The 24,744-nt window shown below is 36.5% G+C and overlaps 2 protein-coding genes across 13 annotated transcripts in view; both read right to left on the bottom strand.

Moving 5' to 3' along the window:
* The window catches only part of lmo7a (LIM domain 7a), a 32,885-nt gene extending 13,738 nt beyond the window's left edge, over window positions 1-19,147 (bottom strand). For 2 of the 11 annotated variants that reach the window (XM_046845543.1, XM_046845546.1), the window contains exons 1-9: window positions 11,990-12,404; window positions 6,340-6,537; window positions 5,046-5,289; window positions 4,458-4,739; window positions 3,954-4,235; window positions 3,065-3,202; window positions 1,878-2,627; window positions 854-883; window positions 244-355 (exon numbers count right to left, since the gene is read on the bottom strand). In XM_046845543.1, the coding sequence (XP_046701499.1) occupies window positions 244-355; window positions 854-883; window positions 1,878-2,627; window positions 3,065-3,202; window positions 3,954-4,235; window positions 4,458-4,739; window positions 5,046-5,254 (1,803 nt within the window). In that variant the 5' untranslated portion in view covers window positions 5,255-5,289; window positions 6,340-6,537; window positions 11,990-12,404. Of the gene's footprint in view, window positions 1-243; window positions 356-853; window positions 884-1,877; window positions 2,628-3,064; window positions 3,203-3,953; window positions 4,740-5,045; window positions 5,290-6,339; window positions 6,538-6,785; window positions 6,817-11,989; window positions 12,406-19,010 lie in introns of those variants that run through there. The other 9 variants (XM_046845540.1, XM_046845539.1, XM_046845538.1 and 6 more) reach the window with 9 other exon arrangements.
* Window positions 19,148-19,834: 687 nt separating this feature from the next.
* On the bottom strand, window positions 19,835-24,654 carry uchl3 (ubiquitin carboxyl-terminal esterase L3 (ubiquitin thiolesterase)). 2 transcript variants are annotated; one of them, XM_046845550.1, is made up of 9 exons: window positions 24,478-24,654; window positions 24,281-24,292; window positions 23,887-24,015; window positions 22,441-22,597; window positions 22,232-22,317; window positions 22,076-22,123; window positions 21,347-21,422; window positions 21,120-21,178; window positions 19,835-20,325 (listed from the first exon to the last, which is right to left on the bottom strand). In XM_046845550.1, exons 1-9 carry the CDS (start codon window positions 24,517-24,519, stop codon window positions 20,242-20,244), a joined length of 693 nt encoding a protein of 230 aa, XP_046701506.1. In that variant the 5' UTR covers window positions 24,520-24,654; the 3' UTR covers window positions 19,835-20,241. The 2 variants fall into 2 exon arrangements, with proteins under 2 accessions (XP_046701506.1, XP_046701507.1); XM_046845551.1 differs by lacking the exon at window positions 24,478-24,654 and having other exon boundaries at window positions 24,180-24,292.
* Window positions 24,655-24,744: the final 90 nt, after the last annotated feature.

Raw genomic sequence — 24,744 nt, forward strand, 5'->3', positions numbered from 1 at the left:
ACATTTTATTGTACCTGGAGAACTTCAGATCAGATTCAATGAACCTTTATACAACTACACCTTAGACATTTAGGAGCATGCATGCAGTGAAAAATGTAACACAAGGCAAATGCCCACTTTTTAGTAATGAACATACAGTATCTAAGAACGGACAAATCACAAGGTTAGAAAAGTGCAAGGTTATCAATGATTAATTGGCAGACAAAAGCAGAACATAAATGTAACAAAATTTCTGGTACTCACATCCTGCCACTTGTCTTCACTTTCCTTCACCTGTGCACGGAATTTCTGCAGATCCTCAACACGAACACTTTGGACTGCCTGCTCAATAGGGAGCTCACTCAATGATTTAGACCTGCCAACACATTTACAGAGTAATGCTTAAGAATAATTAAAAAAAAGTACACAAAAGTTCTGATTCTGGAAATAAAAGAAAGTGCAAATATCCCCATCATTCACACTAAGCTTATTTATGTGAATATAGCATACAGAAAAAAGCATAGTTAGAAAAGGTTAGTTCAAACTTTTTTTCCTTGGTGTTAGTAGAGCTGATGTGTGTGTACAGTGCATTAGTATCTAAAAATCTTTGGATATTTCCTGAATTACTGATACTCTGGCCCTCAATACAGTGTAATGCAAATGCAGCGCAAAGTGTAATCTATCATTGTGTGTATCTGTTCATTCCTCTTTGTTTCATGATGAAAAGAGCTGGATTGCTGCCCTTAGGAACCAAAGCAATGTGAGTAATGTTAGTGTTTAGTGCTGGAGTAAGCAGAACCACACAAAAGCAGAAGGACATGATAACACAACTGGACACACCATGCCACATTCCTGAACCCAGATATCTACTTACCCATCACTATCTGAGTTCTTTTGCAACTGTCTAAAGAAACCAAAGAAAACCACATAGAAATCAGGTCATATTTTTTGTTATTTATATAAACAAATTCAATCAAATGCAAAAATCCTTGAGGTTCAGTTACCAGAGATTAATTTTCTTAACTGAGCAGCAAAGGAGCACCCATGCCTGTGTAGCTTGAGAATTGTAAGAACACAAGCTATTATCAACAATTAACTTAATGTGAGGTTAGATGTAAAATAACTTTACAGGACCCCGAAGTTCTGTAAATGTTATGGTTATAAAACCGTTCATAATGTATCAAAGGTCTAATGTCTAATGCACCCTACCAGCTGTACGATTTTGCTAGGAAATTACAGGATAGTTGTGTTTCAAAAGAACTTTCCATAGAAACCAAAGTAAAATTTCTAGCTTTTAGCACATCTCATAGCATTGGGGAATTTCTAAGTGGCACAGCCTGTTGGCAGTCTTTTAAAGGGTTTCTGTGTCTGGCTGTCTTATTTATAGACATTACTCAGGTTTTCACATTCCTCGACAGCTTTGGTCATTACACTCCCACTTTCACAAGTCAGTGTGAACCACTGAAACCCTTTTAGGGAATAGCTAGCTGACTGAAATGGAAGCAGTCTTGATATCTCATTCTGTGGATGAATTAATCACAAAAGCTTTTAGTAATACTTTTATTTATCAGACAAGCAGAAGACAAAATGCCAGACAATCCCAGTCGTTTAGAGAAGAAAAAAAAAAACAATTGTTATTCATTCATCATTTATAAACAATTATATAGCACTCATGCCTTTTTGGAGTTGTTGTGGCAAACCCAGACTCATGCATTCTTAATGTATTTGCATGTATCTGAAAAAATTTAAACTCAAAATTATTATCAGTATTCACAGGCTAATAGCATACTTGAACAATCCATGTTAGGCTACAAATGGAATAAATATTTAAAGGATATAAGAGACAATGAAGAGACATGCAGAGACTCAGGTCATTTCTACACATTTAGAAGCCTAACCTCTCCACCATTAGCCTCTTCATATATCTTAGGCGACTGGCCTCTCTGATGGCCTGCCATTTTTGCAGATCCTCTTCACTGCAGGATGAAGGTACACTTGGACCTGTTTGAGTTCCAACTGTCCTCTGGGAATACTCAGTAGGATTCTGGACATGTGCAATTCCAAGCTTCCTAACTAGCATATCATCCGTTTTTCGGGTTGCGTCCACCTTTTGTTCGGCATGCACCTGGGCAGTCACGTGTACTGGGGTGCACAGGGCAGAAACCTTGGCCTGAAGTTTTTGTGGCAGGGTCCAGGGCTCAGGAATAGGCACAGGGTGATAATTATCAGGTGCTCCTGAAAGTGGTCGCAGTGTAGACTGTTGCCGTAACCTGCGAGTGACCACGTCGTCTTTCTCAATGTCAGGGTAAATAGATTTGTCTTTGCTGTGTTGAGTGACCACTCTAATACACGGTTCAGACCGGTGATGTGAAGTAAGTAGACCCCCATATTTTATCCTGGCCATCTCAATGTTAGAATTGAAGGCACATGTGCGACGGCTAAACATGTCATCATTTTCCAAATCAGGGAGAATGTCCTCAGATACATTGTAAGGATCATTAGGGTGTTCCCGCCCTAACAGTGGGTGTCTCTTGCACTTAATGAGTCTTGGACCTGAAGTGGGGTGGAGACTGGGCAAGAAATCAGGAAGCTGAAATCTTTGGGCTCCAGGGGGCTGGTGAGTGAGCATGAGTGGCTGTGGTGTAGGACTATATTCCAAGTGGAAAAGAAAAGAAGAAGGCAGAAGAAATTTCAGAGGACAGGGAGAGTTTGCAAAAGAGTTACAAGATACCAAAGCAGTTTGACAGACTTAAAGGAAAACTGCAATACATGATGCTACAGAATTGCTTACTTTGCATAATTATTTTTAATTACTTACATTTTTCATTTACTTATTTTCAGGCTGCTTAATTTGTTCTAAAATTCAAATTACTTGTGCAAAATGTGAAAAACTGCAGGAGTATGTGAGTTTATTCTATAGGATACATGACCCAGATTGACAGTTATATATTGAGATCACTACAACATCACTTGTGTGTGAGGTTTACAGTGTAGGTCAGTAAAGAAAAGCTAAGCAGGTAAATTAGTGTGTGAGTGAAAGCTAAGTTAAAGGCTGGGCTACTGTGTGTGGGGATTGGACAAGGACCTGGAAGTGATGGGACTGAGCTGTGCTGAGGTTTGTGCATGTGGGGAAAGAGTTTCAGAATGAGAGGTAGAGGACACACAGAGCTGGGAACTGACATCGCAGTCAGAGTCCTCTGAGGATGAACCAGACTTCTTCTGGCTAGATGCAAGTCAGGCAGGTCGTAGAGAGAAAGCAGAGAGGGGAGACAAAGAAAAACAGAGAGAAAAACCCAAACCTATTAACCGGGAGAAAGAAAACCAGAAGTATAGACCAAAAACAAATAAAGCAATAGAAATGCATTCTGATCAAATGCAAAGTCTGAAGTTAAAGGTAAGTATTTACGTGTATATATTGGGGTGTAACAGTACACATATTCGTACCGAAATTGTTCAGTACAGGGCTTTCGGTTCGGTTCAGATTGGATTTCTGCATTTCTTGAACAAATTCTGAGTTCCCGCAGGAACGTATTGGCGGACTGCAAATTTGTCAAGTCTCCGCCTCGCACTTTTGGTGCATTTTATTATTATTATAGAATATTATTTTAAAACTTAAAAACATACACAACAGTGCCAGGGATAAAACTAAACACACACAAAAAAACTCGAGTTGTATATATTATTTAACCAAGCCGTAATTTTTTTTTATCGTTTTAAAAATGTAAACTGTTCAAAAGTTAATGATCACAAATTTTAATAATAATAAACTGTGTTAATGAAAAAACAAGCAATTTTATGTTTTGCATTTCTTCCCCCAAACTGTACCGAAATTGAACCGAACCATGACTTTAAAACCGAGGTACATACCGAACCATGAACTTTGTGAACCGTTACACCCCTAGTATGTATATAAAATTATTTTTATTCTTTTTTGCATCTGAGGTTTTTGTTGTTTTTATTGGTGACGGACAGACCTGAAGCCCTGGATCTTTCTGTACCAGGGACGACGCTGGGATCCCAGTTTGATTTTCTGCACATGCATGTCTTCCGCTGGTGTCCAGAACTTTGGGAGAAATTTATCATAGTGTACAGTGGAAATGGGCTGGGCTTCTGTCAGACCCACTTTACGAGCATAAAGATCATCCTGAACAGGATCAGCAAAGCCAATCTCATCTTCTTCCTCCGAAGCATCATACATGTAGACATCGGCAGACACAGACCTCCTAGCAGCCTTCTGAGGAAGCTTAGATTCACCACTGCTTAAGAAACAGCCGAATGCATGAATAACCACACATGGCCAATCATCAACACATTAAACACAAAACCAAAGTAAACATATTTAAATTGAAGTGGTTACAGACTCCATGCAAAACCAAGACAAAAGTGTAAAGCAAAAAAAAAAATGTATCCAAAGCAAAGAGGATGTTAACAATGATTATATAATACCGAAGCACAATAGTCTCTGGGTAGTGTCTGACCTGAGATAGGTCAATGTTGGTCGGGGCAAATTAGTATCCATGACCTTTGGCCTGGTGGCTTGGGGCAAGGTGGTGGATTCCCCTGAAGTCATGGGTAATGCAAAGTTGGTGGGTGTGACAGCAGATGAGGTGTGAAACCGACGACTGGCCAAATCATCGAGAAACGGGTCAGGGTCTGGACGGTCCACCTCTGAATCACTGCTCTCATACTCAAACAGCCAAGCAGCTTGTGTAGAATTTTGTTTGGCTAGTTCATTGATGGAGGACGAGCCTGAGCCTATCCTGTTAGCATATTTTCATCATCCAGGAATTGCCACAGACATACACGCAAACAGTCATACACAGAGATGTACAACACAGCAGTGTGCAGTCAGGCATGAAAAAGGCAAGATATTCACTTTTCATTACCAAACACAAGGTTTCACTTTCATTTTAGATATTCAAATAACTACTGTATCACCTTTGAATTGACTAGAACTTTCTCAAAACTGCAATACTGATGTGCTGAAGCTTCTTGGCAGAATTAAAGACAAATTTCACCTTAAATAAAAAAAAATTGCAATGTCTATTTTAGAGTACTGACATTACCTAGAGAAAGATCCATCGTCCTCTGTAAACATGGGACTAGCCCAGCTGCGTCTGTTGTCTTCATTTTGATTGTTAGTGCGCTTCTTGCGTAGTGGAGCTGGAACGTAGCTCAACTGCTTGTCTTTGCTTGGCAGAAACTGGTTGAACTGAGCGTTGGTCTTGGGAGTGACCACCAGTGAGCGGCGATACTCCTTACTTTCTGACATCATGAATATCAGCTCAGTTTCAGGGTAGCTGAGACAGCCTAGTAGAGAACAGTGAAATTTAGGTGCAGGAATAGTTTGCCTGATAAATGTAAACATACAAAACCGCTGTAATAAAAGAAAGATTATTCATAAGCTGGTGAGTAGAATAGGGGAATGTATCACTTGGGTGAATATACAGCAAGCCCAGAGAAGTGCCTAATTAACTCCCTGATGACATTTAGATAGACAAAGTGTAATAGAAAGACATTTGAAATAACTACCAAAAGCAGCAGTTGTCTGCTGAATATCACACTTGTACCACAATGTAGGAATGTGGGGGAAATCTGAACAACTGCAGTACTGTGTTCTTGCTTTCAGTTGGATCGAAATGCAAACGTCACCTAAGTCAAACCAGCAGGGGGCACTATGCATTTGATTTGCAATCTTAATAGCTGAATCACATTTTGACAAAAACATTCATTATTCACAAATGAAGCACTGTGGAATAGTCAGAGACCACTGTTTTGTTTCCATGCAAATGGCAATTCAGTGCTTATTTTTCAATTATTTAGTTGCAAACAATGACAATGGCAAAACCTATAGCAAATTAAATCTTTTTTTTACCACATTTGCACTTGTAGTCCAATTTGTTATTGTTTATAAATCACAAAAAGGGTAAAATAATCATTTGTTTTCTTTAATATTGGCCTGCTTAAATGAAAAATTCAATTATGTACTCTACATTTACATTACATTTTCATCATTATGGTCAGCAAATAATTCTTTTTTTCTGTCTTTTTTAAGTATTGAATGGCCATTTATTTGTAAACAAATAGGTGGACTCTGCACAGCACGGTATATGTGTGAAGCTTGCTCACCTTTCTAATACCAAAACATTAAATATAAGTGTCATAATGTTTTATTTTACATCATCTATTTGTACAAGAGTGCATTTTTAACATTATCGGTTGTAAATATTAACAAAGCAAATATGAGACTTGCATGCTTAGAATGCTATGCATACTAGGTGCATTCCTAAGAAACATTTTTGAAAAAAAGACACTGCTGTATAAATAAGAGGTAAAGAACTGTAACGCTTGGTGTCTTACCCTGGGTGCTGTTTTTAAATCTTTGTGTTTTATAGAGATATTCTGTGAGTCCAGAAGTGAGGTAAGTTCAGGCAGGCCACAGTCCTCTCTTCTTTTTGCAGGCTGTAGTAAGAAGACCTCCTGTCTTTTTAAGTACTAGCTGTGTCCAATGCCTCTGTCTCTTACACTGCCCTGTGGAGAAGTGCAATCTTCAAGTGCCTGTCGAATACAAGAGGGGAAGAGTGTCACCCATGCGCGTGCACACACACACACACCCACACACATACAACTTGACTCAGCTCTTCAGTATTTCTCCAATTCTAAGTATAAAGGCTCAGTCAGACACTGACTCTTTCAAGAATGTTTGTTTTCTTTCTACTCTTCAATGATTCACTGTGCATTAAGTGCAGAACATAATGGTCATGAACAATCTCTATTAACAGAAATGTGGCAGCAATTACACTTACATTTTTAAGCCTGCCGCTGGTCTTCTGATTCCTGCATTAGATTAGAGCTGTATGTTATTAAACTCACACAGCATGGGTAAAGGACAATAAAAGAATTCAGCGATTCTCACTGAAAGAGCTGGAAAGTGCAAGCACAATCCAAATGGTGCCAGGCTCCCTTCACAACACTGCACAAAAGGATCCATGTCAGAGTAGGAGGGAGAAAAAACTTTTTTTTTTTACTAGTCTATATACACAGGCCTAAAACAACTACACTAGCAAATGGTAACAAGATTAACACCTGAACATTCACAAGTGTGGTTAGTTAAGGCCACTCCTAAATAAAATCATAAAAATTCTTTTTCGTAGGAGGCTCAAAGGGCAATCATAAACATATCTGACATAGTATAGCTGTACCCAGGAGCCACCACTGGACTGTAAATTATCTGAAGGTATTTCATGCATGCCCTTCATTAGTCCTTTTTTCACCTAAGTAAAATATATAAGAATATTATAAAGGAAGTTTGTTGGCTTTTATGTAAGTTTTTATGAACTTCAGCTCACAGAACATCACTCCTGAAACTGGCCCTCATTTTTACTGTGTTTGTTAGTGAAATACAGGCTATAGAACAAGGTGTAAAGCTTTCACTTGTCAGCTTATTATTCAGCTATTCTATATAATTGCTCTGGGAGTGTATATGTAAATAATTTTTGGAAAAAAAAAAGACACACAAGGAGTGATTCGACCATGACCATCTGAAATACATTCTTTGAGATGTTAGGAATACAATAGTGGTAGAAAGACATGCCACAGAACCTTTTAGTGATGAGAGAGGTACAGCTGGACAAACCTGCTACAAAAGCTTGAACTTCATATACAGTGCCAATAGAACTCATCTACTCAACAGTGGCAGCATTCCAACAGCCACTACAACTGATTATTTATTTACTTTTAAAAAGAAACCTCATCAATCTCCTACAACAAATTAATTCTCTGACCTGATATCTAAAATCAGAAATTCAGCCTCTTAGACCTGAAGGTGATGAAAGTGCTTTGTAGCCTGTGGCTTTTTAGCAGTAGGTGAATCGATACACTATATGCTTTGAATTAAATTAAACAAGGTGTTCAGTCAACCAGATCATACAGATTTATTGCGCCAATAAAGTCATGTAAGAGGAAGGACATTTCTGTGGTTTTCATTGATTGTAACAAAGTCCACACTGAATGTTAGAGTAGAAAATTCAAGAACAATTTACATCAGTACAGATTACCCAATTTTAATTTAAGATGGTCTGCAATAGCTAAATTCTTCCCTGGGGAATGAGTTTAGAATAAAAGAAAGCTTTCTGCACAGAATCCTGACTGTGGATTCACATGATCAGCTCATGAGAAAAAAGAGATATAAAAATGGATTTAAACGGACTGTTGTACTGTTGTAATGTTCTACCAACTTATTATAGACTATGCCAGTAGTTCTATCAGTTTTGTGTTTTCAACCAAGACCAAGGAAAATATTTTAAGGCAAAAGCTGTTTCTTTTCCAAAAACGAAGGAAAATCTATTAGGTGACAGTTTTTAATATTAAGGCATATTAAATCAACTAAACCCATTAATTGACCATTTTGGACAAAAGGTTAATCGCACAGAAGTATTTTTCTTCAATGAACATTCATTCATTGACAGTTTATTAATAGAATCTGTGTTTAAAATAGGGGGTGTGCTAAAACTACTATGTGTCTACTTAAAAATCTATTTCACACAGAAGGCCCAAGGAAGGCAAAAGGAAGAAATGTAAAAATTCCTTGCTTTTTTTTTTTTTATCAGCTATTATATGCATTTTATATAAATAAAAACTTGCAACTGAATGCAAGCAAATGTTTTAAAAAGCAACATTTCAAATTCACCAGGCTTGTGAACCCCTGAATTAGTCAACAATATACAGGTGGAAAAAGTAGTAAAGAGTCACATCCAGTTGAATTGTATTGCAAAAATATAACTTTGCCATCATGGATCGAGCCAGTGGATGTCCAAACCACAGAGGTCCATGCAAATGCTCTCAGTGTGAACAAGACAGACAAACTAGTATAAGGGTGAGGCAAAGCATTTACTTATGAATGATATGAATGTCTGGTTTTTAAATGAAAGTATGTGATTACTTGTGCACTGGTGTTTGCATGTATAGTGTTTGTAACAAATGGTACTCATTCACATGCCAATCAAACCTCCTTAAGCCCTGTCAGACAATCTAAGAGAGTATGTGAAAACGTGAGAATAAGGAAAATACTGTACTTTTAAATGCCTTTTATTAAGAATGAAACTGCTGTCCATTTAAAGTTAGTAAACTAAAGAATCTAATCCTACTGAGATATTAAGACTTCATGGAACTGCTCATTACCATTCAGCGAGTAAATAGATATCTCCAGCCACTATAATGTCACTCAAACGTTTCCACTACAGAATTTTTTTGGGAAAATGTCAAACAGTTTTCCCCTATAGGTCACATCATGTTCCTGAAGTTGATCAAGTGGAACAACACCCACACATAACCCAACCCCCACCCTCCTGTGTGCCCATTTATGGCACAGCTTATTCACCAAATTCCTGCCTTTCACAATTATGCAATGCATAAACCCATCAGTCCTCTTGTGATAGTGACGACCATACAGAACTACACACCCAAAGAGCAAACATTGTATTCATCAAGGCATCTGCCCTTCCTTTTGGCCTAAGTATCAAATTTCAATAGTTTGAATGCCTCTGAAGTGAGAGTGCAGACATAAAACAATTTGAAAATCAAATGAAGACAAACCCAGGGCACAGACAAGTCATGAGAAACTTTAGACAGGTACTACAACTTTGGTGAAAAAAGAAATTCCTGAAATAACAATTAATTCAAATGTTAAGAAACAATTGTAGGTGTGTAATTGCATAATTCACTTGCATACCAGACTCTTTTTGTAATATTTAAAAAGAAATATTTAAAAAATTCATAGGGATTTGGTAGTTAATGCTTGAGAAAGTGTGACCTCAACAAAACAGAAAGTGGGCCTTGAGTATAACACAACAGTGACCCAGGGACGCGGTTCACATAGTACTGCCTACATTACACTTTAATAATATATGAAGCAACATTAAAGACCTCTGGACTATGATTCAGTATTAATATGGTTTCAACGAGTGTTCAGGTCATAGTCCAGTAACTTCTATCAACTTAAACTGTGGTCATCAGCTAATAATGTATGAACATACCTATAAAACAATAACATCTTTAAATTGATATTAATGTGTTTCTTTGAAATGACACATGTCATGTAGGAAATAAGAAATAGGTAAATGTTGAAGTGCTGTCTGGTTATTATTTTAGTCTTAAAGCAAATGATTCAAGTCTATTCAGTTACTAAACACTAACACTAATAGCTTGCACTAACACTAATAGCTTGCACTTACAATTAGATGTGAAGCAGAATATTGGTATTGCTAATTAAAGTATTTCCCACAGTTTAGGAATGAAATTCTGGCATATTTTTTTCTTACTATACATGACACAACTAAGCAGTACACTGACAATGAAGTGACCTGAAACAAAAAAGGAGCCCAGATTCTAATGACTGGGAGCTGCTTTCCTGCTGCGATACCTGTTCTTTCATGGTCTGATGAGTAATGATGAAATAATGCATGGAGTTGTCTGCTTATCTGTGGAGTTCCTTGTATTAACCTTTCCTTCTATTACAGTCTTAGTGCTATGAATCTTTTTACAAGCAAAGAACTGTGAAGATGTTTTATTATACCGGTCACCAAAGCCAAGGTCATTCTCTGAGTGAGTAAAATATTCATATGGATTCAATAAAAGAAATCCAGAATTATATTCACTTCATCACTATACTCAACCAGTAATTTGTTATTAAAAATGGATCAGAAAATCAAAAGAAATTATATAAGCTTCCCAGGCAGTCACATGTCCAGCCTATTTCTGTCCATATGTTTCAAGTTTCAATTTAAGAGATAAAACAGCATTATAGGCTGTTGTTTATAAATTGTGAACAAAATAATTAACCTAAAGCAACACGATTCAATCTAAACAATAATCTAAAAAAGAAGTTAACCAATCATGTCACCAATTATGTCTTACTTCTATCTAAAGGTGTCCAATCCCTTCTATAAATAGAAGCAATATCCTGCCTACACTGAAAGAGACCTGACAGTGGACAGGCACAGCACAACACCCACACACACACACAGAAACCACAGGGAGCAGATAAACTGCAGCTGATCATTGTGGTTGCTAGGGTTGGGAAGGTGTGGCATGGTTACCGTCATTAGCAAAGCTTACTATGTTGTACCTCAGCTCACAGTCGTGACACTGACCACACCACTTTCACTTTTGTGAGTCTAGAATACAATAATGCATGCGCTTTAAATACCTAAATTATGAATGATCCTAAAAAAGTCTCTTTATTATGAAAACGGTGTGTTATTAACATTTGCATAGTTTCAAAGTCAAATAAATGAGCTTCTGTTACATTCAGTCATTGCAAAGCAATTAGCAAAGGGTCAAGCTGCCATCATAATTAATACAAGGTATGTGTTTTAGTTAATCATAAACAATACAAGTATCACTTTCATGGTAAACATGTTAGTGCGGGACCACCCAGAGACACACCTGTGAAAGAACTGAACAGGTTGTTCAACATGCCATGTTTGTTTCACCCTAGTCTCGGGCGAGGAGCAAATCTAATTCTGAGCCTAAAACAATCTTATGAAACACGTACAACAAAACAGTGTGACCTTTTCAGGGAATCTCTAACCTTTTTTAGTCTATAACTACTGATATGCCAAGTCCAGTCTCTAATTTCACATCAGTGGCAGTGATTTGACAATGAATTATTTTTTCGCTATTAAAGCTTATATTTTTCCAACAAAATGAACTAATTATAGACTTGAGTTTAAAAGGCAAAAACAAAAAAATGATTGACAAGCACTGCAACACCTATTTCTAAAGTCTGTATAACCCCTCTTCAGAGCACAAGCTGTAGTTGTGATTATTGACTTAGTTAAATTTAAACCAGGGGTCAGTGGCACAAGATCATTTTACATGGACATTTGGATACCACTGGCTATCTGTCAGAGTCAACATGTTCTAAACCATAACACTATTCACTCTTTATCAACAATGTCACAGCGAGAGTCAAAGTTAGTAGATACATTAAAGTTACTACAAAACTTACTTGATAGCAGTACTTGTGTTTATATCCTGCAGGTCCCCGGGGTAAATAAGCAGAACTTCTTTTAATCCAGGCACAAAGCTTGAGAAGGATGTTGACGTTGTCCTGTCGACAGGGAATATGTGCCAAACTTCTTAGTCAGGCTGTAATCATACAGGAATTCTGTGTGCAGAGAGTTCAGAAATCATTGCATCCAAAGTTCAGGGCTTCTGTGAGCTCAGCTGGGGGTGGAGAGAAAGTAACACAGGTAGCAAATAAAAATGACATTACAGAGAGAAGGCAGGGTTTGTTCAGTCCGTGACAGATGTGTCTGAGGAGGAGCTTGCCTTTGGGGTGGAGCTAAAAAGTGTTGTCTACTTGCAAAGTCTCACAAAGTGTCCTCCCACTGTCATGCATGGCAGTCAAACACACTTCATCATCCTGCCTTCCAGGCACACAGGCACACAAACACGAGTGCATACTCTCCTCTCACACCCAGAAACTGTCATTGCTCACTGGCTTCACATACCTGTGGCAGCAGCAGGGGGTGGATTTATTTTGGAGACTGTAGTTGCTATGAAAGTGAACATGTGACTGACATGCAAACTATTTCCCCTAAGCAATTGTTCCACTGGGGTGGAAGAGAGGGTTTGCATACATTAGAAATCCTGTTTTCTGCTGGCTGTACACAGTGGGTGTATGCATATACAACATAATGCATTGTTTTTCTGCATGCTTTTATGAAACATTCGTTAATAAGCATAACTTTAATTTGTTAGATTAATAGTGTCTTGATTCTTTTTAACATTACGTGAGAAAGTCTTTCTGTGAGAATGGTTTTAAAAAGGCCTGAAATAATTACAGGGTGTATTGGATGTTTAAACACATAGGCATATGACTGTTTTGACACAGACCCTTTAGATGTCATCACATTCTTCAGTTAGACTTAGAGCAAGTCTGTCACAGAAGCTGGTTTAAACTAGATGTGTTTGTGCCAGTTTTTAAATCCCACTCCTGCCCACACTCGAAGGAATGATGCCACCTGCTTCCGCAGATAATCTGAACAATCCTGCCTGTATCAGCAATTATTATTTTGCTTGCACCTGTCCATGATATTTTCTACCACATTAGCCTTTCCCAAACAAGGGTAGAACTTATCAATGAATGGAGTGTAAATAGTGTAAGTACTACCCAGCTGAGTATCTTATCTTCAATTTTTTTATACATGTAAATGACAATATAACATGGAAACATTTATTTTGCATTCTCCTCCTTATTCCCCTCAGACACTATCAAATCTATTAACTGGGATAACATTTTTAACAACAGAAATATGTTGCTAAACTTCAGTAGAACCTTATCAACTTGCTACCTAAAAGTTTCTTATATATTTTAAAGGAACAAGTGTAATAAAGGAAAGAAGTAAAATTTGATGTATAAAAAAAATATGTATATTAGAAAATGACAAACTAGTTAAAACAAGTGAATATAATTCGACTTGCAGGTCAACAATAGACATATAACACTGGTATTTTGGGGTTAACGACTGTGCCAAGGTCACTGAATTGTAGTGATAGGACTTGTTTACTGGAAAGAGTCACATTCTGTGGCTGGACAAAACAGACAAAAATAGACAAATTATAGGCAGTGTTAAATCATTATACCATTTTAAAATAATACGTGAAGATTTGTATCATCACTGAAAAAAATCTATAAATAACTACAATTAGCAAATAGCATACTGGCTGGACTGTAATATTCTGAGAAGGCATCTTCTTGTAACTATGACTTTGGTAATTGAATATAAACTACAGTATGCTGAAATGTAAATAAATAAATTCCTAATCACACTCATTTTATTCATGCCATTACCATAATGGCCAGGTAGAAATAGAAATAAAAGGAAAGGATTGATTAGTGTTATGGCATTTTTTCATAGTTTAACACAGAGTGGGCCTTTTATTAAACTACAGCAGGCATGGCATCTGAAAACAATCTCTGCTATGACCACAATTAAAACATGCATAGATACTGATTCTGGTGGAAAAACCTGCTCAACACAGATATAATGCTGTAAAAACTTCTCAGCCCATCCAACAATTATAATCCACATAGGAATGTAGTAAAAGAGTAATTATTAAGCGGTCACCTTGTTAAGTCAAGTGTAAATAACTTTAAGTGTTAACAAAAGTGACTTATAACTGCCTCACCAGCTCAAGTGTGAACTGAAGATACCTTACAACAAAGAACCCTAAAATCCTTACCTGAAAACAATGCCAAAGCACACTGAAACTAGTCTCACAGTGACTGTGACTCAATCTTCATGTTACATTATCCGTACTTAATGTGGAAGAACATAATAGATCTGACACGCTGATGCTTGTGTGCAATTACAAACACAGTAAAACTCCACTGTCAAATTATAGTAAACTTATGACGTTAGTTTATGGAGTAAACACGTCTGGTGGTCTGTGGAAAAAAACTATTAAAATAATCCCTTTTGCTAGTGGTGAGGCTTGATTCAGATAAACTGTATCCACCCAGCTCAATTATAGCCTGTTTACAGAGCTCATAGCCATCTGCAATCATCTCTCAGCTCAACCTCAATTTAAAGACTATGCAGTATGACTTTTCTAATGTGGTCCAAAAATATACCACATAAGTGTAGGTCTTCTTTCCAGATTTTTAAATGGAGGATCAGCTATGTGATTGGACAGAGAGGAAACCCACAATTCGGGCATTTGGTGGAACATGAAACCCTCTACTATGGGAAATTGATCCACAGACAAACCGAAACAAACTCACAAATAATGTGATGAAAATGATTTCAGAGGGCTGAATAAGGAGAAAAATAACTTTCCCAAATAATTATAAATAGAGACCTCGGTTTACACTGCACTTTATTTAAGTTCAGTATTTTAATTTAGAGCCATTCAAATAAATGTTTAGTACAGAGAAAATATACTTTGAATATTTTCTTCAGCATGCCTGTGTGAGGATATTTTAATTCCCAGTTGTAAGTTTACACTCTGTAAATTTCTGGTTTGGAACTTGCTAGTGGAAATAGCCCTGTAATGCTTTTGGGGCATGGAGATGATGATCCAGGTTTACTTTGGTAAATATCCAGCTGTTTTACAGAGTAATGGGCACCAAATTAGACCGCATGCTTTCCCACAGTTTTGACTTGGTTTACAATCATATTTCACTTATTCACTTATTTATGCACTTATTCATGCCTTTGCTCATATCTTTTGCTTTAAATTTCCTTAACAGTAAAATTGATACAATTGTAATAAGGATAAAATCTGTGATATTTCTACATATTTAATCACTCAGTTCAAGGAAGAAGCAGGGTGTGTGCGGTTGGGTAATTTTGTTTGTACTTAAAAAATGCAATAAAAAACAGGAACTCACCAGTCCAGCAGTAGGTGTGGAAAGTCTGTTAATACTTTTGGTTGTTCGTGGTTTGATCTTTTTAACAAGACTAAAATGAGGGAACGAATGTGCAATCTGAAGAACACACTCTGATGCACTAAAATGTGCATCTGAATGTGTTTGTAGCCTCCTTTAATGTAAAACATGTGCCTTATAATCCCTCTGAAAAAAACACAGCTAGGCATCTGTAGCAACACCTTTTTTCTAATGCCTATTTTATATAAATTTTGATGTTTAGTAATCAAAAAAAAAATTTAAATGTTAGCCTATTGTGACACATAAGATATGATCTTATAATGCTACAATCACAATACAGTCATATATATATCCTTACTTTTTGACTTTTTTATATAAAAAATAAAAAAGATATAAAAGGTATAATAATGTACCACAATTTGCACTTTGTGAAGTAGTTTGATATGGATCAATTACTTTGATACACATATACTGTGATGCAACTCTGTACCATTACTGACTCAGACTGTAATGAAGCAGCAGAACAAGAGTTTTCAGGAGGGAGTAGCGAGTAGTTGTAATGAATAAAACTGCGCTCATCAGTATGCTGACTCACTGATGTGACATCAAGGTATCGATCCAGAAATACTGCTGCCCACGCATCAGCCCAAAAGTGCCCTATTACGTACAGAAACAAAGCTGAAAACCCTGACCTTGCAGTAGCCTTGACATAACCCACCGTCACTGAATATCTCAGTCTCACAGCATTCTTTGCCATTAAGATTTCAGAGTACAGTGATAGTGAAACTCAAACACAACAGTTGTCTTTCACATGCTTCCAATGATCATTGAAATTTTCTCAGCATTTATACTTCCTTATGTCCTATATGCTAAAATATGTTGCTTTTAATGTCCTAACCTGGAAATACTGGAAAGGGCAGAACAGTTTTCCGTACAACAGCAACTGAGCTATTCAGACAACAACAAAACAATTCAACACCCTGTTGAACATGCATATTTACTATTTTCTCTACACTGCCTGTTCCACGTCAGCTTTGGAACGATTTCGTCTCTGATTTTAATGTACTGTACTACTTAGATTTACCTGAGAAAATAGATGCATGATAGGATGCTGTCAGGAAGATTTTACTCCTACAAGGCACAGTAACAATTTAAATCCAGAAAATACACATTTGCACACAAGACTGAGTGATGCTTAACTGTCTTAGTAGCTATTGCAATAGGGAAAACAGGTCAGAGAGAAACAGTATTACTTACCAACACAATAGAACTGCATTCTGGAGAGAACTGCGGAAGTCTCTGCTCCCAAATCTCTACTTAGTGACTGCCTGTACAGTCAGGAAAAACACAGGAAGCTACAGTAGGTGAAAAGGTAACATGTGCAATAAGAATGGTTTGCCAGACTTTGCTCTGCTATCCTAAACTGACCCGCAGAACAGCACAGTAGTTTCTGAAGCAAAGGCTTGGTTCTTTTGGTTCGCCTCACTATTCTGCCAAACCTTCTCCAAACAGAGTCAGAACTGAGCAGCCAGACCACAGAGAACAAGAACTTTTAAAAAGAATGTGAGAATACAAAATACAGCACTATCCTCATGCCTTTTCAGTGATCTTAAGCAAGTGTTGCAAGTTATATCAAGAAAGGCTATTGTTACTTATCCACAAGAGGAAATACTTATGTTGTTTTCATATCCCCCTTTTACAGTGTGTTCTCTGAACTGCTGTTTTACAGCTCCTCAAAAATGTTTAAGTAGAGAGTGCAAGAATGTTTTGTCCTATCAACAACATAGGAGATTATTTTTGCTTTGCTTCAAGAGGCAAATGTTTTATGATATCCTGTGTACTGTAAATAGGAATGAATATGAGATGGATGTAATCCTGACTCGTGCAGTTAGTCCAGGAAACTATCAGATTTAAAATTCTAACGATGTAGCCTTCATCGTTAAAATGGACTATCCCTTGAAATCAAATGGTAATAGCATTCAGGACAGTTCTATGTGTAAAACATGTAAAACTGGCTAAGCCAGACAGGTGGTGTCTAAAAATCATGAGAGTGGTTTTCTGTCGCTGTTCTCTTCAATTAGATCAGAGATTGCCAATCTTATCTTTCCAAGCAAGCACGAACAAATCTGGCTGCACCGTTTTAATCAAATCATCTGTTTTCCATTGAGCTGAACTACCATTGAGCAGGTGTGGACCCTGTGAGGTTAAAATGAACTTGCAGTTACATGAAGTTTATGAACAATATTATTAACTATCCAAGAGTACAAGAACACCTGCCACGTTTTAAAGGGGAAGAAATATTACAATCAAAATTAAAACAATGCACACAAACAATGTTGCTCTACAGGTGTGCTAGAATAGGGTGAATTAACATGTTTTAACTTAAACAGAATAATATAAATATTTTCTTCTGCTTAAGCTTTTCACAGAAATATATAGTTTTAAAATCCTATTTATTTAGGAAATAATATTATAATTTCCAAAGAAACCTCTATAAATAAATGCTTTCTTAAAATGTTTTGTGAATATCACATATCCAACCCCATAAAGCATCTGGCTTTTCGAGCCATGCACATGTATGCAGTGCAGCACATCATTAACTATGCCAAGGAATTCTTTAAAAGAAGTCTTTAATCCTTTAAAATCCCATCTCATTATTTGAGTATTTATCTAAAGGCATATAATCCCATGACTACTACAGTAAGACTAATATGAACTAGAGCGAGGAATGTGTGCCTGGACTCACTGGAAGAGTCTGTGAGGTAAAAAGGATTAAGCAGAAACAGGGATAACTAAACATTTGAATTATCATCAATCATATGATTGGTCATTAGAGAAAAAAAAACTGCTATACAGCCAATTGTATTCCATACTTCAACTGATCGCAAAAGGCAAGACAAGAATGAATGTAAAATAGGAATCAGTCATGGAGTCAAGTAGGAATGTGGGCATGTGACAGAGTACCCATTCCTCTTACACACAAACTCACACATTAACAGCCATTTAAAATTGGACCTCCAATCTGGCAACCTGGTAATCATCTAAAAGGGAAGCCCAATGTCACTTCCTTTCTATACAGCCAAAGGTGGGCTGTTGTGATATGCTCCAGCCAGATACCACAGCCACACAATAAAGCAAATACACACGCAAAAGCATGAAGTCACACTGAAGACATTCATCTTGACCCAAAAAAAGGACAAAAGGCTAATGCTCAAATAAACAATTCAGTGTTTATTACTTGAATGGTGAAATGTCAGGGTTTAAATGATTATAACTACACTAATGAAATGCAGTCTACTGTTTGGGTCTGCATAGGTGAATATAGAAGGAGTACAGAATTACTGACCTGCACAATTAAAAAAATATATAATAAACATGAGTTGGGTTTTTTTTACACTGAAATGCATATAATGGTTTTGAAGTCAAGGATAAAGTGCATTTTACAATATCAAAATGTTTAAATAAAAAAATTTTAAACTGTATCTTAATACTTAGTAAGGCAGTATAACGCACCTTCAGCCATGTTTGTGCTTCTAAGTCTATAAAGACTCAAATCCTTTCCATTTGTCCATGATCAGTGTTAAAAGCATTTTTTTTTCCATCTGAACTGTACAAACATTACAGTAAAACTTACCCGTCAATTCCAACAGCTTGAAACCAGAATAATCTCTACCATCCTAGGTGCTCCTAGAACTTTATAAACTTGGGTTCTACCATAAACATTACACGGAGACTTCTGCAGGAATATTGTGATCGAGAGAAGTTAGTGCGCTTTTTCATAGTTTACTTGTGTTCCCAGAGCCCTCTGGTGGAATAAAAGAAAAATCACATTAACCCAGTATATTTCCAGTCATACGTTTGTCTAAAATGTAAGTGTTGAAGTAAATAAAAGGCCGGATCCACCAAGTGCAAATTGTACTGGTTGTTAAAAACATGGAGTATGCTGTATCAGTGATACTTCACACTGTTGTACAGTTTACCAATCTACATATGATACAAAACATGTGTTACTGCATGTTGTTGTTCACAAAACCCAGTCACACACTCACCAAGCCACTTTAAATATGAACACTTTTAGCCATGCGCATGTATGAAATGATCAACCAGTGGCAGCAATACATAAAATCATCAAGCGCTGCAGTTAATGTTTACATCGAAAAGTGGAAAAATGTGATCTTGGATGCACGATTGTTGGTGATAGACTGGATAGTGTACGCAAACTCCTGGGATTTTTATCTTTATATTTTACACAGAATAATGTGAAAATAAAAACAACAATGACTGAGCAACAGCTTTGTGGATGACATGGATTATCAAAAAACATATCTCAGAAGAAACAACTGTGAAGCAGGCGAACCACAAGAGCAGAAGATCACATCAGAGCAGTTTAAGATAATATAAGTTCAAAAGCAAACACCAAGAAAACTGTTGATCTAATAATTCAACCATTACAAACCATTACAAAGATTTCAACCTTTATTGTTATTTTATGCATCAGAAAGAGAGAATCTCTTTGGAGCACGTTTTACACTTGATTCATTTGTTCATTCATTTGTTTAGAGAAACCATTCCTTAATTCCAGTCTAATTTGAATTAGGGTGTCAGTATTTACTGCAGAGCGAAAGGCAAAGTTATATTTCAGGTAGTAATGAAACATGATAAAAAAAAAAGACTATAAATGCATACATGGACATATTCCATTTCTTTGTGTTTCATTATTAATGACACATCAGGCCAAATAAATGTTCAGCAAAATATTAGCAAATAACCATTTTGTCAAAGATTTAATCTGCCATGTAAGAATGCAAACGTTTTGCAAAAGGCTGGCAGTTGCTTCTTGAGTAAACAAAAAGTAAATGAGTGTTTTATACTTTGGAGAGAGCCACAACAGTGAAGCGGAGTTCTTGGGGATCACGTGCCATGAATTTCTTACAGACATCCGCAGCATCCTGTAAAGGAACAAAGAAGAATTTTTCCCCAAATCCTACATTACAATACTTTAAAAGCACAACACAAACATTTATACACACACACACACACACACACACACATATATATATATAATGTGTGTGATTTTATATATATATATATATATATATATATATATATATATATATATATATATATATATATATATATATATATATATATAAAATCACACACACACACACACACACACACACACACACACACTATTGGCAAACGTATTGGGTCACCTGCTCATGTAAAGGTCAAGTATGTAATGTGATTTCTGAGCATTCCATTTAACATTTTGTCAGAATTTGCTCGTTGAATTCTCTCCACTCTTCTGGGAAGATGTTCCACTAGATTTTGGAGTGTGCTTATGGATATTTGTGTTCATCAGCCACAGGGTATTATGAAAAAAGGTACTGATGTAGGTGAGGAGACCTGGGGTGCAGTCAGCATTCACATTCCTCCCAAAGGTGTTCAGTAGGGATGAGATCAGAGCTGTACAGCAGGCCACTCAAGATCTTTCTCTCCAAAGCATGTAAACCAGATCATCAAGGAATTTACTTTGTGCTGAAACAGGTTTGGGTTTCCAAGTTCAAGTACAAAATTTAATTATAGCACATCAAGACGTCCTGTACCATTAAATGCCTCCAGCTTTGTGACAGTTGGTTAAAGAACCACTTATAGCAGGAACGGTCAGGTGACCCAATACTTTTGACAATATAGTGTATACACACACACACATATATATATATATAAATAAAATGTATACCTCAAGAAAGCTGTCCTCTGTTGTTTTTCCATGAACTACTGGAAAAGGTTTTCGGCCATCTGCAAAGTAGCCAAATTAATACATCACCAGGACCATATTTTGTGTAATTATACAATAAAAAAAAGACATGGATGTCAAGTGTTAGGTAGTAAAATCTGATTAATTTAATATAATTTTTTTTTTTTTTTATTATATGGAAAAAAAAACCTGTATTATAACCTACTTACCCAACTCATATAAATGTCCTCCAACATTCACAAAGGCAACAAAATGTAAATCCACCTTTTCATCTACACTCGGAGCCTGTTAAAAAAAAAAGTGTGTATTTATTTATATATATATATATATATATATATATATATATATATATAAATAAATGAAACAGATGGTTAGTTATGTGACTGCACACTGTGGAGAATGATGCTTTTATCAGTTCAACTTACGTGCCTTATTATACACATTTTCCGTCTACAGCATTAACAGACTTTTTTTTATGGCTGTGAAACTCAGTCAACATTAAGGATTTAGGTTATGCTGTGAGATATTGTATCATAGTTTTTGAATACATGTCCCAAAAGTATATCCCATTTTGATCACTGTTACACAATGATGATAATGCTAATGGGAATCAACTTTTCCAAAATGATTAGGGTCAGAGCACACAAATTATCACTGAATTGTTTAATGAGACTGAAAACAATGATCATCATATTTTATGGCCTTCAGATCTAAACTTACTTGAACACCTACACATTATTGACTGATGTGTTAAATGTGTTAACGGTCATCATTCTGCCACCACCATTAAGGGCAACTATGGAAAAACTGGAAGATTCTTCTCTCCAGAACGGTTCAAGATTCAACAGTTAAAAAAAATCTATGGCTTTGTCAACTATCTTCAGCTCATGTGGCTATAAGATGACTTCTGTTACAATTTGTCATTAGAATTAACCAACCTCAGTCTGTCCCTCCTGAGCACTTGACTCATGTGTTACACGGATACTCTAAAACAGAAAAAAGAAAATATTCATTAACAGAATATGGTGGTGGGGAATCAATCCATTAAATTTAGTTCAGTGTCTCATGACAACAGCACACAATTTTTAAACAACCTCATCTTTTTCTAGAAAAGTTGCTTTCTCCTCTGGGCTCATCTTAGAAGACTGAATAATAAACATCTTCAGTGGTGAGTCAGCCTCTGCAAAACAACATCATTTATTACAAACATTACAAATATACTATTACTATTACAATAAGACAATAAGCGACCAAATTTTAGTAATAAATTATACCTGGAGTACATAAAAAAGAAATCACTTACCAAACTCCAGATGTGTTTGGTTATTTGCTACTGCATGAATCAACCCTATAGTGCCACATGCATTTCCGATTGTTTGCTTCATAAAGTACACATCTGGTGACACTTCTTGTCCCTGTGCCTTAATCTTTGCTTCCTCCTCCAGTCTAAATGACTCATACTGTAAAAATATAAATAAAAAAATATGTAGAGGAAATTAGTGATTTCAATCTTAATTCTTATCTATTATTGACACTGACAAAATGCATCATTTTTATTATCCTTTTTCATATCCTATCTGAAAAATAAACAGAGATATGAGGATTTTAGGGTGTGTTTCTTTTAACCAGCCTGTCCCTGCATTTTTTTCTGCTGCAACTGCAATCATGAGAGCATTCATGAATAGCTGTGCTGTCTGCTGCATGTCTTTCAGGTTGGATGACTTGTGCAATTTCACTGTGACTTTGCCTCTGTTCATGGAAGGATATAAATAAGATGAAACCTAAAGTGCCTGATACATTTTTGTATTATTCCACTAAGGTAATGGAAAACTAGTTTGGCTTGTAGTAGAATTGCAGGAAGGGTGATCTGGTGTAGAAAACTAGTCTGTATTATACATGACAAGAGTCCTACAGAATCAAAAAATTGGTTCCCACATTCTAACAAAAAAGAACTATATTTCTATGACTTGATTGAAAGAAATTTGTTTAGAAATACATTTGGGTAAAAATGCACACAATTTAATATAATCACGTCATCTAAAAATATAATTGTGTGTGCATGATATTACATACACGATTTGTATATACATAAAAAAAAGACATGCAGCATAAATATCCATGGATTTGTTTAAAGAATCCGGATTTAACCAGTTTTGATAACTATCAAAATCCTCGGGCTTACTTGCGCAACAACGCATTATTTCTTCTCTAAAATTTTTTGGAAAGACTCAGTATGTCATGTGTTCTCAGATGACTTCTAGCGCACCAGTACTGAATACAAACATGACTCTAGCTTGTTCTAGTGTCTGATCATCAGATTGGTTCATCTGGGTGATGGCTAAAGTGCTAGGATAATGTCAACTCCCAGAAACTTCCACACCCAACACCAACTCTCTCATATGTTCTCAATTGATGGTGTATACACACACACACACACACACACACACACACACACACACACACACACACACACACACGTCATGTTGGAATTTAGGCAGAGCTCAGTGTGTGTCTAATAAGCTGGCAACTACTTCTTGTGTATACAGGTTTTGTCAATTGTAGGCCATGTTTTTCAACGTGTTGCCATTTTATATGTTTACCAATAGCTCCTAAATAGTTTACTGAATAATACACTGTAAAGTAGATAATTAAATAAATGCTTAGAACTAGGTTAACAGAGCCATCTGAAAAAATACAGCATTCAATGCATGCACATTACTGCAGCAGCGATCAAAGATGATGGTTGTACCTTTTCCGTGACAGGGAAGAGGAGCAGGACAGCACACACAGGCTTTGGCACCAATGTAAGAAGCTCTGGGTCCAAACCATAAACATCTCCGAACTGCCAGTTGGGTACTAATCCCAATTGTCGTAAAAACTACAAGATATCATAAATCAGAAAGATCAGATTATGGGAGTTTAAAGGGAGTTGAGGGTCAGGGCGTGTGCCTCGCAATGAAGGTCGTAAAGAAGACTGGGACATCATACGATCACATTACTCTACTTTGTATACATAACAATAAACGATAAAGAAATAAGCACCATGGCAGTCTTAACTTTCCTCAATTAAGACGTTCATTCGTTTGAATACACCTGACTGTGTGTTAGCAGGAAACCAGAACTGGGTCAAGCCAGCTACTCACTTGGTTCATTACCTGAAAGAGACAGCAAAACAAGCCACTTGACGCAAGTATCTCAAGTATAAAGTGAAGAAAGTGAACTGGAGTGTAGGTTTAGTGAAATCTTAATGCTTGACCTACTGAATCACAAGAAAAAAAATTGTTGTCATATTGATGGCGATCTAGCTAGCACATTGAATGAACAGTAAAGGCGTACATACTTCTGGATTCGCTTCCAGAGGTAACCAGCGTTGTCCTTCCATTTCAACTAAAGTCTCAGCTACTTGTTTGAGGGACAGAACAGTACAATTCCCCCCTCGATGTGCAACGAGGATATATTTAGTGCAAGCGTCAGTTTTTTTTTTTTAATAAGCTACCAGGTAATCATATGGCAATATGCTACCGAAAACGGCAAGCTTCCGGTTTCAAATCATTGTTTAAAATAAAAGCCCCCGTTTATTAACCCAGAAAAAATCCCTGGCTAAATA

The sequence above is a fragment of the Silurus meridionalis genome, chromosome 3 (assembly GCF_014805685.1).
Source record: "Silurus meridionalis isolate SWU-2019-XX chromosome 3, ASM1480568v1, whole genome shotgun sequence".
Taxonomy (NCBI): Eukaryota; Metazoa; Chordata; class Actinopteri; order Siluriformes; family Siluridae; genus Silurus; species Silurus meridionalis.

Excerpts from the sequence above, each read along its gene's own strand:
- uchl3 (XM_046845550.1), bottom strand. The coding sequence starts at position 24,519 with ATGGAAGGACAACGCTGGTTACCTCTGGAAGCGAATCCAGAA. Across the intron at positions 22,598-23,886 it reads TCTTCCCTGTCACGGAAAAG|TATGAGTCATTTAGACTGGA; the intron begins GTACAACCATCA and ends ATATTTTTACAG. Across the intron at positions 22,318-22,440 it reads CCAAACACATCTGGAGTTTG|AGGCTGACTCACCACTGAAG; the intron begins GTAAGTGATTTC and ends GTTGTTTTGCAG.